The 16,180-nt window shown below is 44.6% G+C and overlaps 1 protein-coding gene across 1 annotated transcript in view; it reads left to right on the plus strand.

Annotated features, from left to right (window-relative positions):
* EHHADH (enoyl-CoA, hydratase/3-hydroxyacyl CoA dehydrogenase) overlaps positions 1-16,180 on the plus strand; it is a 48,848-nt gene that overhangs the window by 22,782 nt on the left and 9,886 nt on the right. Inside the window, exons 2-7 of the mRNA XM_017729391.1 lie at positions 4-65; positions 6,920-7,023; positions 7,783-7,955; positions 9,517-9,628; positions 9,850-9,954; positions 15,973-16,174. Of these exons, the coding sequence (XP_017584880.1) occupies positions 4-65; positions 6,920-7,023; positions 7,783-7,955; positions 9,517-9,628; positions 9,850-9,954; positions 15,973-16,174 (758 nt within the window). The remainder of the gene's footprint in view (positions 1-3; positions 66-6,919; positions 7,024-7,782; positions 7,956-9,516; positions 9,629-9,849; positions 9,955-15,972; positions 16,175-16,180) is intronic.

Here is a 16,180-nt window from a genome sequence, read left to right on the forward strand (position 1 = left end):
GAGAGCCTCCGCCGGGACTTCTACACCGCTCGGTACCCGCAGGGGCCCGGGCGGCTCCTTCAGAGGTAGCGTGGATCTCGCTTTGCGAACAACATGCTGAACTTTGCCGTAACTTCTGCTCTTTCTTATAATTTCTAGTTGGGGGGTTTCACAGGAGAGGTGCCAGGCTCAGCAAACTGTACTTTGTCTCATCTCCCCTGGAGGATGTGTAAAAACTTTGCCTATTTCTCATCACCTTCCAGTCTTTAATCAAGACACTGCTTCAGCAAGACGTAGCACAGCAGCTCAGCCTGGAGTGCCTTCAGAGCTGTTTGCTACGAGTCAATCCTCAGATTTCCTGTTTTGATTGCCTGCCCCACACACTGCTCAGTGCTTGCCTGGCAAATCCCTGCGCTACCCAAGTGTGCTGGGGGGAGAGGGCAAAGGGCTCTGTGGCTATCAGGGGTGGTTCAACAAGTGGAGCTGGGAGCAGGATTAAACCCAGCCAGGGCTGGCAGAAAGCCGTTCATTCGTCCTTTAAAAGCTATTGAGGAATTGACCTCTAAATACTGATCTTGGTCAAGAAAGGCCCCACGCAATCACAAACACAAGCCAGTGAAAAACAAGGTCCGACACCAATCTGTAGGAGCCTCTGAAATTTTAGTTTTTCATGTGCCTTGGAAAGGACTTTCGTGCTTTTGGCTTTGCATTAGATGTGCATTTTAGCTCCTTTAGTTCTGATTAGCATGCAAACCCTTGCTAAGCAGCTGGAGTTGCTCAGTAACAGTGACCACAGTGTCTATTCAGTCTATATTTACAAGCCAAAAAAACCCCACTGCAGTTGTGCTTGACTTATAAATTAGAGAGTTTGTTAAAAAGAAGCTCGTAGAGACAAGGCAGAGCATGAAAAGGAGATGAAACATTCTGCTCTTCTGTAGCAAAGCTACAGTGTAGCTGGCAGTGCTCACTCTTCTGTTGCAACTTGTTTAGAAGCGCAAACGTTTCCACATGCTCAGGTAATTACCCTGAGAAATTCGGAGTGACTTGGTGAGTTTAGATGAACCACACACATGCAGGACTCCCAGAACTGTAGGGTGTAAGACATCCTTTGGACCTCCTGTGCCCAAGACCAGTCTAAGAAAATTTCCAGGCTGTGCTCACAATAAACTTTCAATCCTTACCATGAAAAATACAAAATACAGAGCTAAAGAATCATGGAATCGCTGAGGTTGAAAAGACCTTTAAAATCACTGAGTCCAGCCATCAACAGTAACAGATACATGCTTAAGGAACCTTAACTCCCCTCTTTTGAGAAGTTCTGGAGAAAACCCAAAGTCACTTCTGCCTTTGAACAGCAACAGCACAACAACTTCTTCAGGACAGACCTACCTCTGCTTTTACTGCCCTCTCCTCCTGGCCCTGCAGTGTCCTCACAGCAGGGTGCGGTTCTGATACACCAAGGGTGACAGCGTGGTTGTAGTCCTGTTCCCCAGCCCCACGGGGAAGAAGGCAGACCCTGGCACACTTCAGATCCATTGAACTACGGCTTTAGACGTGTCTGTGGTCTTTGGTGGCACGCCAGGGTAATACCTGTTTTAAAAGAGATCCGTAATTCTCACACCCTTGCCATTGGGTAGTTTTTAGCTGAGATCTGACTGCAGCTAGGAAAGGTAGAGCACACTCTGATCCCTGGGTGCTGCTCCTGCTTCTGCACATTTCTGTTCTGGACCACAGGGAGCAGGTTTGTTCCTGCTGTTGGAAATGTTTGACTGCTCAGGCGATAGCAGGCAGTGAAAGTACAGAGAGGAGCCATGTCCTGCAATCCTGAAAATTTCATTTCACAGCAGGCACAAATGCTTTTTAAGACTGGTGAGATTTTGCTGCTGTGCTCCAGCCTCCCCTATCTCTCTCCATTATCCATTTCCCCCCTCCTGGGCCATCACACTGGCCATTAGCACTTTAGAAGCCACTGGTGGGCAGGAATTTGCTTTCTCCGTCTGACACCATCCTCTGCTGTGCAAGTACCTGGGGGGCAGCGCTTTCCTGAGGAATGTATGATGACTTGAGAGCCTGGCAGCAAATTTGGCTCCCACACAGACTCCCCTTTAAGCTAAACGCTCTCTCCACCAGCAGAGGTGGCATGTGCCAAATTTGATTTGTTTGGAGGGTTTTTTCCTGGTTTGCAGAAGTTTAGTATTCAGAGATCTGCATTTATGAGACCATGGCATTGAGAGAAGGGATTTAGATATGCAAAGAACTAGGAGTTTGGGGGAACAGAAAGACAAGACTCACAAAAGAAAGAACTGACTACCTCTTCTCAGCAGAGGCAGGCTGCTGGCACTGGGAATTAGAAGGACTTTAAGGAGTATTTCAACATTTGAGCTGACAAGGGCAGAAAGGCTCCAGGGAGGATAGGAGAGGGCATGCAGTAGGGGAGCTTATGTCTGGGATTCTATGAAGTGTGACAGCGTAACAGATTTGATTGGAAAAGGCTCTCCCTGGCTGCCAGGATTGTCCTTCTGACCGTGATCACCATAAAAATCAGAAAATGTAAAGGAGATGAGAGAAGCTGCAGTTTCAGACAGGTAGCAATGAGGGGAGAATGTGATTACACGTGTTGGACTGGATCAGCACCTCATCAGGATGAGACGCAGAGAGAAAATTCTGGGATGAATAAGCATCTGCTCCCTAAAACAACTCTTCTAAAATTCCACCCAAAAGATGCCACTCTGGCTCTGGCCTTAATTTATGTGCAGGACTGTTCAAACTGTATTAGCAATTTGTCACACAACAACGTGTGACAGTAGCTACTACACAGCTGGATCTGACACTGAAGCAAGGGAGAGCAGAGCAGGTAACTCCAGCACACAAGTCCTCAGTTTCAAGTAGGGGATTATGTAATACCCAGCAGTAAGTTCAAAGAAAAACACTGCAGGAAGCTATCCAAAGGAACAGGAGCCTGTGACAATGGAAGAGCCTGGATTGGTTGTGAGGGATTGGTTATGTGAAAAGGGACATACAGATTCGGGATATACAGATTCTTTGCAGCTTACTGATCTGAGAGGCTGGCTACGTGAGAACGGGCACATAGGCCCTTGCAGCTAGCTGAGCAAGGTCTCATAAGACAATGCACCACAGATCCTGTGTAACAACTGAAGTTACAGAATATTACATGTATCTTGCTCAGTAACTGAACCACCATTGAGTCTTTGAACTATGGGTTTATTTGCAGAGCCAGCAAGGTTAGGTTTTGGCAGTATAACAATAGACATCTGTGGTTAGAAGGCCAGGGAAAAAAGCAAAACTGCTGACCACCAAAGGGGATCTAAGGAGGGGTTTAGGATCAGCTTAGTAGACCTGAACCACTTAGAATGCGCCGTTACAAATATGCATGGAGCCTATTATTGACAGTATATAAGGAGCTTTGGTACAATCAATAAATCGGATTCCTGTTGATCACTCATATTGAGCGTCCAGGTTTTCCCTCTATCGCAACAATTGGTTTTGTTCAGGTTTGAGATTTTCAGGTTTTTAAAGTTTTTTAGAAGCTGGGAAAAGTACAAAGGGAAAGGCCCAGATCTGCATGTTTTCCATAAACAACATTTTCCACTGTTGGATTCGAGTCTCACTTCTTTAAATGAGACTAAGTAAATTTCCAGGATTCCCTTATATTAGTTTTGGGGTTTTTTTTTAAATGAAAGAAATTCTTTTTCACAAACTCCAGCTAAAATATGAAATAATTTAGGTAAATAGTAAAACCCTGCTACAAATCCAGCACATCACTGTCACTGCAATGAGTTCCATAAAATAAAAACAACCTGGTGTGGTAACCTCCAAGAATATTCTCTTGCTCTGGTGTGCACCTGCTCTTTAACAGCACCTATTTCGAGTTCCTGAGACCTGGAACACTGAGTCACCTTGGCAGACTCACTCTTCTGGCAGTCAAAATAGTATCCATGGTGGAACTACATGGCATGGATGCAACCTTGGAAAGCATGGAGGGAACTTCTGCATGGTTACTGCTAAATGAATGACAGTGTCACAGTAATGAAATACATATGAAAATTACAGTGACTTTTTGTTTCTTTAATGCTCTAGCAGTTTGAAGCTGGGATTCTCCTGAGTATTTTTATAATTCTACTGCCATATATTCTACTGTGATGCTTTAATTGAAAATTACAACTCTTAGTGCCAGTTATGTGAGTGACAAAGCAATGCAGTCTGTGTGTTGGACTTTGACATATCCAAGGCAAACTTATCACTCCATCTTAGGAAAACAAGAAACTGCAAAAAGTCTGATTTTACTTCCTTTTTACCCTGCAAAAATTCCCATTGGGAAAAAATTATATGGAAGGAGAAGAGATATTTATGTAAGTACCAAGTTAAATTATTCACTGGCATAAACAGTCCTGTTGGGTTAATAAAGGTGAGGTAGGGATCAAACTGTGATTTTGTGGCAGCCTTGCTGACTGGTTTTTATTTTGGCGGTAGCATGTTGCTGTAAGTGCTGAGGGCTTGTAACCGATTTCCTCCCTAGAACCTGAACCTTTCCATTTGCTGCAGACAACCCTTCTAGCTGGGCACCTTGCATCTGCTGATCACATGCCTGGAACAGACACAGGAATACTGATTGCTTCTTGCCTGTTCCTGACAGAACTGTGCCATTTGTCTATACAATATTTGCAAATTAGTAACTTCACATTTGTTTGGATCATAGGACATCTTTTTTCTCCCTCTTTGCACTATGCTTCGTAGAGTGTCAGGACATTTCCTAATGGCTTCTCCTGCAATCTCCCAGCCCCTGGGTGAGTTTGGTATTGCTGTGGCCTGGCTCTCCACTGATGCACAAACAGAACTCCAAGAGCAGCAAGCATTGGGTGCAGCCTGTGGGTGCTCCTCAAACAGCAGCAACCACAGATATGCCAAGGGGAGGGACATAAAACCCAATTTTTAAACATATTTGAACACATTTAGTGTATAAAATTTGGAAAGACAATAACTCAGAGGGAAAAGGGGTTATATCTGACACTTCAAGGGAGGCTTCTGCCTTCCTTAGCAGACACCTGTCTTTCAAAACCAAGACAATATTAAAACACATTTAATGTATAAAATTTGGAAAGGCTTTCATATTCTGCCATGTAGGAGCTATGTGCAGTGGAGGGGCCTTTACTGACTCACCTCACAGCTTTACTTTGGCATGGCCAAATTATTCTCATTTTGAGTTTCAGCTTTCAGAACCATTACTAACATCAGACTTCAAAGTTGTCTTTGATGTCTGGGTTGGGGAATTGGTACATAACTGGCTGTTCTCTCTCCAAAAATTACACTTCTCCCAGTCTCTGGTTGTCAGGCCTCAAGGCTCCCACTGACTTTTCTATGTAGCACGGCCTTATCCAGGCAGCAGATGGTCCTGGAGACCCTCCTAGACAGCCCCCCTCAGCCAACAGCCCTGATTTACAGACTTTGCTAATAGTTTGTCTTTAACTTTTGATTTTGAAGGAGGAATATGCAGAGGTTGGCTGGGATTCCTTCACACAGCTGGTTTACAGGGAGCTCCTTGGGCTCCCAGGTTTCCCTTCTCATACTACGGGCTCTCACGTGAATGCTGCAAGCATTGTTCTGTAAAAATGTGTGTACACGAGAGTACAATAATGTGGTTTTCATCTGCTTCACAACAAGCTTCCTTTTTAGATGAAATGCCCTCTAATACATAGAGCAACATGCACAAGCTGAGTATGCCTCAGGCCTTTCTATTAGTTCTGTGTAATTAACACTGCTCCTCTCCACTGGGCATCAGCAGAGCTCTGCTCCCTTTTCCTCAGCACCAAGCTCACATGTGGAGCTGGACTAAGGGTTTGGAGAATGTCTAGGAAGGAAAGCTGGTTTTATAAAGGACTGGGCAAGCATGGATGATACCTCTTGGATATTCCTCCAGCCTCCAACTTCTTGTAGCTCAGATTTTCTGAATCAGAACCATCTCTGCACATCCACACAGAATAGTCTCTCGTAAACTGTGTACTTAAAACAGTGTGTATATAAGTATATTTTAGTATCAAAACTATATATACATAAAATTTGTATTCATATTTCTATTACTAAAGTGTCAATGCTTCTATTTTTACCTACTATCACTATTGTTACCACCTTCTAAAACAGACTAGGCTCTCCATGTCCATATCCATACAAACACATAAATTAGCTTTAAAGAGGCAAATGCAAAGTGGATATACAGTTGGGTCAGACTTTTTAAATACCTGATTTGAAAAAACACTGTTTATACTTCTACAGATCCATTTTGAAATTCTTCATTAATTCTTTGCTGGCCACATTTACTGCTGGTATCTGCAGAACTACCTGTTCAGATAAGTCAAAACGTGTTCTGTGTAGTGTTTCATGCCCAAATTCCCTTTGACAGGATCCCACACCAGTTTAAGTCTGGACTTTTGTGCAGATCTTCACAAAGTGAAAGTATTATTAACATCAGCAGAGCCTGTGTCAGGTGTTTGAAAGATAACTTTTTTATCCCTAGAGCTCCTTTCAAAAAGTTCTCAGATTGTCAGTGGTTTAGCATTAATTACTTTTAAATCATGCTAAACTGTTTTCTTGAAAATCTGAATGTTTAATTCATGAAGACATTTTCAAACGACATTTCCCTGTGCTACTTGCTGTGGAAACAGCAGTGTCATAGCCTGAAGATGAGTCTCCAAGCAGAGACTGACAGGTGGGCTGGCAGCCTGTTGGGTTTGGGTGCTTGTCCTTCGGAGCAAGAGGGAGACTAAGGACAGGATTCACCTGGAGAGGCTGTGGCAGCAGCCAGGCATGGGGACAGCCTGTGGGACATGGTGCTCCTTTTCACTGGGCTGCTCAGTGTTCCTAGCACATACCTCTTGCAAGGGGGGTGTAGCTGATGGTTACTCACTGAATCTCTATTTTATTTCAGTCTGGCAGTTCTCCAGGCTTTAGAGGATGGGCTGAAGAAAGCAGATGCAGATCCCTCAGTGAAAGCTGTTATGATTTGTGGCGAAAATGGGAAATTCAGTGCAGGTAAGACATCAAACATGGGCTGAGCAGAAGATGAAACACTCTCCACCCAACATATCTGAAGATTCTCTGCCTCATAACAGTGCTGACAAAAGTCCCAATTTGGCTGGAAATGGCCACAAGACAGGGTGCTTTGTCTATTTTGCTGTGCCACCATTGACATGCTGGTCATGCAGACAAGCTGGACTGTCCAGGCCAGAAATAAGCTGGTCTGTTCATACTGAAATGAGGGACAGCTGCTCAGCTCCATAACATCCTGGTGCTTCCTCGGTCTCCGAAGCCCTGTTGATGTAAAATCTCTGGACTATTTATTGGTCTAGTGTATGGAATGTACCTGGGGTGGGACAGTGGTGAATAACAGATCTTCTCCAGCTGAATAAACCTGAAAAACTGGGGAAATTCTGTAGAGCTCTCCATTGCTTGTTAGTAGTAATTTGCAGTTAACTATTCCAGGCTCAATATTACACCAAGGAAGTTTGCAAATTTCTGCAAACTGCAGAAACTGACTGCATGATCCTTACAGTTACTCTGTGTTTTTGTACTCAGCCTTCCCCGGAGCTCTGTGAACAGGATCAAGGACGCAGGGTTCCTTGAAGGTGGCCCCAAAAGGGGTTGATTCCTGTTAACCACTCTCCTGCCAGCAGCACGCTCTGCAAGGACTTGGGCATCTGTGAGCAGCTGCATCCAGTGGCACAGAGGGAAGGGTTGTTCCAGCCACCGCCTTGCCCACTAACTCCTCCTGACCTCTTGGTGCTCCCTCAGGAGCTGACATCCGAGGATTTTCCTCTCCGAAGAGACATGGAGTTGCCCTGGGCCCCATCGTGTCTCTCATCGAAAGCAGCGAGAAGCCGGTGGTGGCGGCCATCGAAGGTGTCGCTTTGGGAGGAGGCCTGGAGGTGGCGCTGGGCTGTCACTACCGCGTTGCACACGCGAAGGTAACACACCCTGCTGGGGTCCTCGGGAGCCAGGTACAGATGGCACGAGCAGAGGGACGGGGTGCCTTCCCTGGGACCCTCTGCCCAGAGGAGAGCGGCTTTATAGCTACAGGATACAACTCGGTGTGCTCAGACATTCTTCACCTACACCACCACCCTTGACGTCTTTCCTGAGCCTTACTAACTGACTAATTTCAAGTCATTTCTAAATATAAAGTTGATTTGTAACTAGTAGGATAAGATGGCTGTGTAGAAGCTTCAGTAACCAAATGTTAATTTGCCCTAGGTCTCATTATCTATATTCTGATGCAGACAGCTGTATCTTACTGACTCATGCAGCGTGACTTTCTCTTATTTATTTTTTTCCCCAGCCCTGTGAATTTTGCACTTCTTTCTGCTCGTGGCCTAGTTTCTATAGGTAGTTGAAACTCAGGAGCATTTATGGTTAAATTCCCCATGAGCTCTGTGTCCCCAAGGAGCACTTTGACTGAAAGACAGCTTTAAGAGTCTTCAGGAATTATCTGGCTTTTTTTCTTTAATCCCCTCCTTCAAGGTTCAGGAATGCTGAACCAGCTTGAGCAGTACCTGTCTCCTTGTAGAGACTCCTCACTGACAGGACCATCCCCTCACTTCTGCAGTGAGTCACTCTCTCCGTGGCAGTGTGGGTTGCTGTAACAGCATAAAGAGATATTCCACATCATCCTCTGTGCCACCTAAGGTGAGCACCACGGAATCACAGAATCATTAAAGTTGGAAAAGACCCCCAAGATCACTAAGTCCAACCTTTGACCAACTACCACCATTCTCACTAAACCACATCATGAATTGCCATGACTACTGGAACTATAAGTAGTGGTCTTAAAGTAACTCAAAATCTCTTGAAAGCTCAGTAGAAAATGGGCAAACTATTTTTTAAAGGCAACAAAATCTAGATACATTTTTTAAGAGAAGTCCCCCACAGACTTCCTGCTGCCCCTAGCTTACCTGCCATGACTACCAGATGGCAAATGCACCAAGAGGCATTTGAAGGAAGATTAGGGAAGAGTTCAGTGGTGTTCAAAGCCAGGTTAGATGGGGCTCTGAGCAATCTGGTCTAGTGGAAGGTATCCCTGCCCATGGCAGGTAGTGAAACAAGATGGTTTTAAGGTTCCTTCCAACCCCTCACCAAACTTGCAAGAATTAGAGTAGGGAGGTGACAGTTAAGCCAGCATGCCCTCCAATAGTTGGTAACAACTACTTGAAAGCATTATTGACACGTGTCAATCTAGGGAATGCTGTCGGCCCTACAGCCCTCCCCCAGTGCTGTACTAGCACAGAAAATCCTCTGAAAGGTCATGTTTTCCTTGTGCATTTGTACAGAAATCCTTGAAATGGTCAAGTGATTTTTTTTCTTGAATATCTTACGTAGCAAAATGCAGGGATGGAGTTTCTATGTAGAAATTCTGAGGCTCCCTAGAGGAGCAATGTGACTCATATCTACTTGTCTTTCTTCTTTTTTGCTCAGTTTGCAATTACCACTCTTTCTAATCAGATTTTTTTGTTTAATTTTACTTCATTTTAGGCTAGGATGGGTTTGCCAGAGGTCACCATAGGGTTACTTCCAGGTGCTGAAGGCACTCAGCGACTCCCCAGACTGATTGGAGTACCAGCTGCTCTGGATATGATCACTACAGGTGAGTGCTGTGTCTGTATAGATGAACATGGCATTGAGTCCTACCAGCTTGGTCTAAAAAACAGGAATCTTTTACCTGTGTAGCTGCTTGGGTTGTGATTCTACTTGCTTCCACCCATGAGGGGCTAATTATCAGCTGCACAAGTCATTTGATCAGATGGAAAAGAGCAAAATTGTCCATCAGGCTCTGCTGTAGTCACCTTATTTCTCTTTTTATGGCAGGAAAACACATTCCAGCAACTGAAGCACTGAAGCTTGGCTTGGTTGACGAAATTGTGGAAGAAAACACCATTGAGGCAGCAATCCGTTTGGCAAACAAAGTGATTGGTGAGGAACAAATTGTAGCAGTGCCAGGAAATAATTGGTGATGTTTCAGGGCTGAAAAGAGTCAGAACAAAGCCCACCAGTTTGTTCCAATTTATATGCTCCATTCTTGAGTTTTGGCATCCACAGAAGATACAATTAATTGCAGAATTTGTTTCCTGTTGTCTGAAGTGAGAAAAATCAAATGCTGAAAAGCTGCAGAAATTCAAGTGAGATTCAGAGAACAGATATACATCAAGTCCTCCTGCCTTTTAATTGCATAGCCAAACTCACATGCTCCTCTGGGATGCTGCACTCTGCAGGTTTTGGGGAGTAAATGCTCTTTCCATATATAGTTCTGGATCCCAGCTGGCGCTGCATGCATCCTGGTTGCACCATCCATACTGGCTGAGCAAAAATAATTTTCTCCCTGTAGTGGAGGGGCTGGCACATCCTCTGCTCAATTTAATGATCCATGGTCTGTAAGTGACTCTGTCCCTAATCCTTTGGGTGCCACATAAATAAAAGGCCTGTGCAGATGGGAGGGATGGGGAGAGATTTTTTCCCCCATCTTAGGAATAACAGAATCAAATTCACTGAAGTTCACTTAGGAAGAGAAACATTCCTTGTGCAGCACGAGGAGCACTGCCTTGAGAGAAAATAGGGCATTTTTCCACTACTGACCTCCTTGTACCTTTGGAACCTGACTGCTGGATTTCATCTAGGGCTCTGTCACAATGAGATGAACGCAGGAAAGCAAAAAACCCTTCCTGCTTTGGTCATATGGCCTTTACAGGCAATGCTGTTCCAAGCTGGGGTGTTGGTTTTGCTCCTCCAGTTCTCTTCACTACAGACAAGGCCCCTTCTCCATGCTACAAGCTGAGGTAGCTTTGTCCTAGATGACAGTGCACCATATTGTAGGGTGCTTCAAAGAATGGACTGTTCTTAAATATCAGTGTCTTGTATACCTCCCCACACTTTGAGATGTACCAGACAGGTGCCAAGGTATTCTTTGGCTGGGTGTTCTATAGCAGATGCCCTTCCTTCTCACTGTATTCATCCTATGGTATTTTAGGGCTTCATTTTCTAGTCCAGAATCAATGACATAAGCAGTCCTCTTTTCTCTTTCCTGTATGTCATCAGACTAAATATAATTCTTCAGCAAGAGATGGATGATGTATTTCACTGCTGCTTCTAAGAAAAACAAAGGTACCTTGGTTCACTGAGTTTGTCTGGTTTGAATGAGAATTCTGTTTCTCCATCTGTTGGGAGAGCAGTGAAATATTACCACTCTTCTAGGCAAATTAACCCAACAAACAGTGCTCGCTGTGATGTACCCTCTGGGCTCTGAATGATGCCTTGCACAAGATCTGCACCAGTACTGATGGCAGCAGCAGCAGTGTGTCATGAAATGAGTAATGGATACATTGCTGGAACTGGCAAACCAGAAAACATTCTGCAGTTCAACAAATGCTATGTGCAATCGGGTGAAGTTTAGATATTTGCATGCTTGTTTCTTCCATGACAGACATTGTGCAGTGGCTGACAGTTGTGAAAGCCAGCTTGGCCTTAGAGGAGACCCTCAGGAAGGAAGCATTGACCACACTATTTCTCAGGGGAACTTGCTTTCTGGAGCTTATATCCACTGGCAAAATCCTGTTCTTTAGCTTCACCTTCTTTGGAAATTGTCAAGCTTCATCTTCTTTGGAAACTGTCACTACCAATATTTTTTTTTTTTTTTAGTTGTATAAGCATACAAGGATCCTGACTGAATGTCCAGCAGGTAGCCTGTCCCAGTCTTACTCATTATTAGATTTTCAATCTGTTTATCGCTGGTTTGAGTTACCCCAGCAAAAATGAGTAATGTCATTGATGGTGTTTCACATCACACTATATATCAACTCCCACAGGACTTAAAAATGCTTTCAGACTCTTTCCAACAGCTTTACTGGCATTTACAGTACATGTTTTAACAGTGAAAACACTGGTGAGCCAGCTAATCTATTTCTTTCCTGCTTGAAAAATTTCTCATTAGACCCCGCAGAAGACCATGACAAGTTTTGATGCACCATTTACCCTCAGGTTATCTAATAATTTGAAAGATTGGTGTACCCAGAGCCTGTACGTTCCTTTCAAATCCTTCCTTGCTTTGGCCTTTGCCTAAAGTTAATAATATTCCTGTCATACAAAGGCAAGGCAGCACTTCAATTTTTCTCCATCAAGAACTAACAGGGCTGCAGAAGAGATGACAGTCTTGTATAGCTGGTCTGGAGTTTGTTCACATGGAGTTCTGTTTTCAGTGAATGTTTTTCAGATAATCTTAATAAAACCAAAGAGAATCTACCAAAAAAAAAAAAAAATGCCATCACAGAATTGCACTGGCTTTGTGTGGCATGCAGCATTTTGTTTCTGATGAGATTTTTTTTAAACATGAAGCTACAACTGCTGACTTCTTACGGAGCAGTCTGGCTAAATAACTAGTTTTGTCACCTCTGGAATTTCTATTCCTGGGAAGGCTGTACAGCAAGATAAGTCTCAAAGAATCAATTCAGAAATAATTTTCTTCTAAAGCTTTCTCAGTGCTGGAGCTGCAGTATCTCATGGCAAGAGATCAGTCTCAAATGACTGCCTTACTGTATCAGGGGTCCTTGATTACTGTTGTGATACACAGCTGACAGAGCTACTTTTATGGCATATTGGGAGAGCATTCTCATCCATACATTTTTATGGATTGTTTCTAATGAAGGACACTTTCAAAAGATGCTCTGAAACAGTAAGTGGGTGTAGGAATACACAGAGGCAATTACTGATTCTGAGTTAGATTTCTCATTGAAAACCAGTATTTATATATTGCAGATAGAAAGTGAGAATAATTCCCTGACCTCTCCAGGCAAACTGGCCTCTCCAGGCTAAAGAAAATATCTTCACTTCTGAAGGCATTTTTTAAAAGGAATAGACAGGAGCTAAATCCTTGGGGACAAGGAGAACATCCTTTCAGTAAATGTGCTTGACAATCACTGCAGTAATCTAAAGTTGCACTTCAGGCTTTTCCCAGCTGATGGCATCACAAAATTGACAAATGGCTGGAACTACTGGTGGCAGGTAGCAGCTTGTAGCTCATCCTGCCCACTTCTTGTTGGCCTGCTCTAGTCTTCCTCAGCTGGAGGAGAAATTGGCTCCCGGCCTCCACACAGCAGACTTTGAAGCTCTCCATATACACCCCTTGTTTTTCTGACCCCATCTGCTGCTCAGAGCAGAGCAGTACCAATGCCTTGCACCAAAGAGCCAAGGAAAATCAGAGCAATTTGGAGTAGCTCAAGTCCCCCAGGTATTAATCTGTGTGGAAAGATGATGAGTTTCTGCCTGTAAGCTACTGGGAGTTGCTGCGGAGGAAGCAGTTGTTCCTTCTGAGGCTCATCAAAGCCAGGGGCGGAACAGATGCTGCTGGTGGGTAATTGCATCCTTGAAATGGAGGCTGGAGGAAAGGCTTTCCCTTAGAGCTGCAAGGCCTGTCCGTGAGTCACCTCTGCCAAGATGCACAACATCAAGACATTTTAATCTCTCCCCAGGGCTCAAGGTTCTGGCTGACACCTTCCTTAGACAGAGGCCTAGCCAAGTGTCCCTTGGATACAAACAGAGTTTGTGAAAGGTCTGACATGGCCTGGACTTGTCTCTGGCAGCCTGAGGGGCAGGGGCCAGGCTCAGCTTTAGTCTTCAAAAATTCACAAGCAGTTCCCTGCATCAGGAAGAACATTAGGCTTGCAATGTCTCTTGCATGTGCCATCCCATAGTATCCCAAGGGTTTACAACTCTGGGATGATACTTCTTTCTTTAAATAACATAATATTTGATACTGTATGCATACATGGTGCATTTGCTGATAGAAATTGTATAGACTTGATCTGCCCTTTGTGTCACCTGGACTACAAACCTGGTAAACAAAGCAGGAATCTGTGTTAGTTCTGTGTGTGGATGAAGCTTTTCCTGCAGCACTGATGTCTGACACTGTTCAGCATCGTCCTGCTGCTTTGCTTTCGGAAATCAAGCTGCACACAGGTGTCCCACACTGATCTCTTCTCCCCAGATTTGGATTCTGGTAATTCTTTCCTGATCATAAAGATGTCCTTTATTCTTATTAGCATTGCAGAAGCTAAGATACTGCACAGAGGTGCTGTAGAAAACCTATTTAGTTTGCAGCTAAAATAAGAGTTTTATTACAGGAGCCTGAGTTACTTTTTTTTAGTCTGAGGAACCGTCTCCTGTCCCCCACCAGTATTTGTGCTTACAGTACTATTTGCTGTCTGAAGACCAAGCCTAAAGGCTCCCAGTGGTATTCCTTTTTTACCAGCCCTTTCCACTGGACGTCATATGAAGTCCCTTGATCTGCCCAGTCTTCCAGCCATCAGTTCAGCTTTCTGGGACAAGCCTGAGCTTTCCCCTTGTGATGGAATATAACCCACTATTTAAGTCCTAAATAAAGAACTGCAGATAAAGAGCATTTCTGGGTTAAAAACTTAGATTTAAGGAAAAAAATATTCCAAAATAAAGGAACATTATCCTGACTAAAGCCTGCAATACTGGCTGATACAAATTATTTCCACTGTGAATGTGAAAACATTTTTATGAATGCTGATCACAAGGGAAGCTACTTACACAGTGAGTGTTCATCTTTTTGTGCTCACTAAGAGGTTTAATTAAAAAGCCTGCGCTCTGAAGACCTCTATTACAAGAAATCAGTATATTCACTCATCCTGGAAACTTGTATTTCTGTTTCTCCTGCGTTGCTCAGTCTTGGAGGAAGGGCTAGAGTCAGGACCTGTTGTTCCTCAAGCAACCATGCCTGCCATGCTGCCATTATTCCTGCTCTTCAGCATCCTCTGTAGGATTTCCTGAGTTTTCTGCTGGTGCATTGGCACTTCCCTAGCTCAGACAACAGGAAGAGAAAGGGAAGCTGGATTCGATATGCTGCCTTGGAAGGAAGTGTGCCCCTGGGGCACAGCTCATCTAAGAGGCCAGAGCAATGAGACACTGTCCCCAGAGAGCTTCAGCAGAAGGTTCTCAGCCCACCACTGGACTTTGGTGGCAGTCCTGGCTGCTTCTGGGAACAGCACTAGCAATCCACACAGTGCCATGCTACAGTTAATGATCTGGATATGGCTGTGATGACAGCAGGGTCATTGTGAGAATGTTTCAGTCTCAAGGGAATACGTCCCAAACTGCTGATCTTGTTCCTCCACAGTCTTTACTGAGCAAGCTGCCATTACGAGCAGAGGAACACCTGAGTATGGCCAGGTCTATGCTTAGGAAGAAGACAGAATTTTGGCATCTGAAATGTAACTAAGTTCTCTCAATTAAAATCCTTTCTAGGTATCACCATAGCAACCTCTTCTGTAATGAACTTCACATATTTCTGTGGCTGCTTGATTCATCCCTTGCTGACACAAACGTGAACTCTCCCTTATTCATTTGCTGCCCAACTCATGCTGAGATCTCCTCTTGGTTAGTCCCAAAGTGAATTGAGGGGCTCGTTTGGTCAGGGAAGAAGTCAGGGTGTGTTTTCCACTCTCTTGTCAATGTCTGGGTCAGGACTCTGGCTGGAATGCCTCTGGCTAAGTGTCAACTGGGTCCTGAATACTAAACAACACTGGAGGAAAACTTCATTACTGAAGCTTATAGAAAGACCTGTATGAATGTGGCAGCTGGGACTGTAGAGGGAAAGAACTGGAAAGCCAGGGCACTCCGAAGCTGAGAAAAGGAAGGAGAGAATTAATTCTTTGAAAAGGAAGTCTTACTTTTTTTGAAGCCTGAGAAGGGACTTGAAAAATCGTAATTGTCAGAGCAAACAGAGATAAGGAGAAATGTCAGATGCTTTAGTTCTAGGCCCAGATCACTGTGCCATGCAAGCCCTAATACAGTGGGAATTGGAGAAGAGGCAGACTGCCTTCCCAGCCTGTGGAAAAGGGTGGAAATCTGTAGTCTGGAAAGACTACATCTGAAAAGATGCGGATGCTTTGTTCTGTAACTCCATTTCTCTCCCCCCAGGCCAGCCCCTGGAACCCTGCAGGCTCAGCCTGAAGCCAGTTCCCAAGCTGCCCAACATGGAAGCGTTCCTGCGAGAAGCTCTGGTGAAGGTGAAGCGACAGGCGCGGGGGTGCCTGGCTCCGGAGCTGTGCGTCCAGGCCGTGCGGGCCGCCACCGAGAGGCCCTTTGCCGAGGGCGTGCGGCGGGGGCGGGGGCCGTTCGGGCTGCT

The sequence above is a fragment of the Corvus brachyrhynchos genome, unplaced genomic scaffold (genome assembly GCF_000691975.1).
Source record: "Corvus brachyrhynchos isolate BGI_N302 unplaced genomic scaffold, ASM69197v1 scaffold63, whole genome shotgun sequence".
In the NCBI taxonomy this organism is placed as follows: Eukaryota; Metazoa; Chordata; class Aves; order Passeriformes; family Corvidae; genus Corvus; species Corvus brachyrhynchos.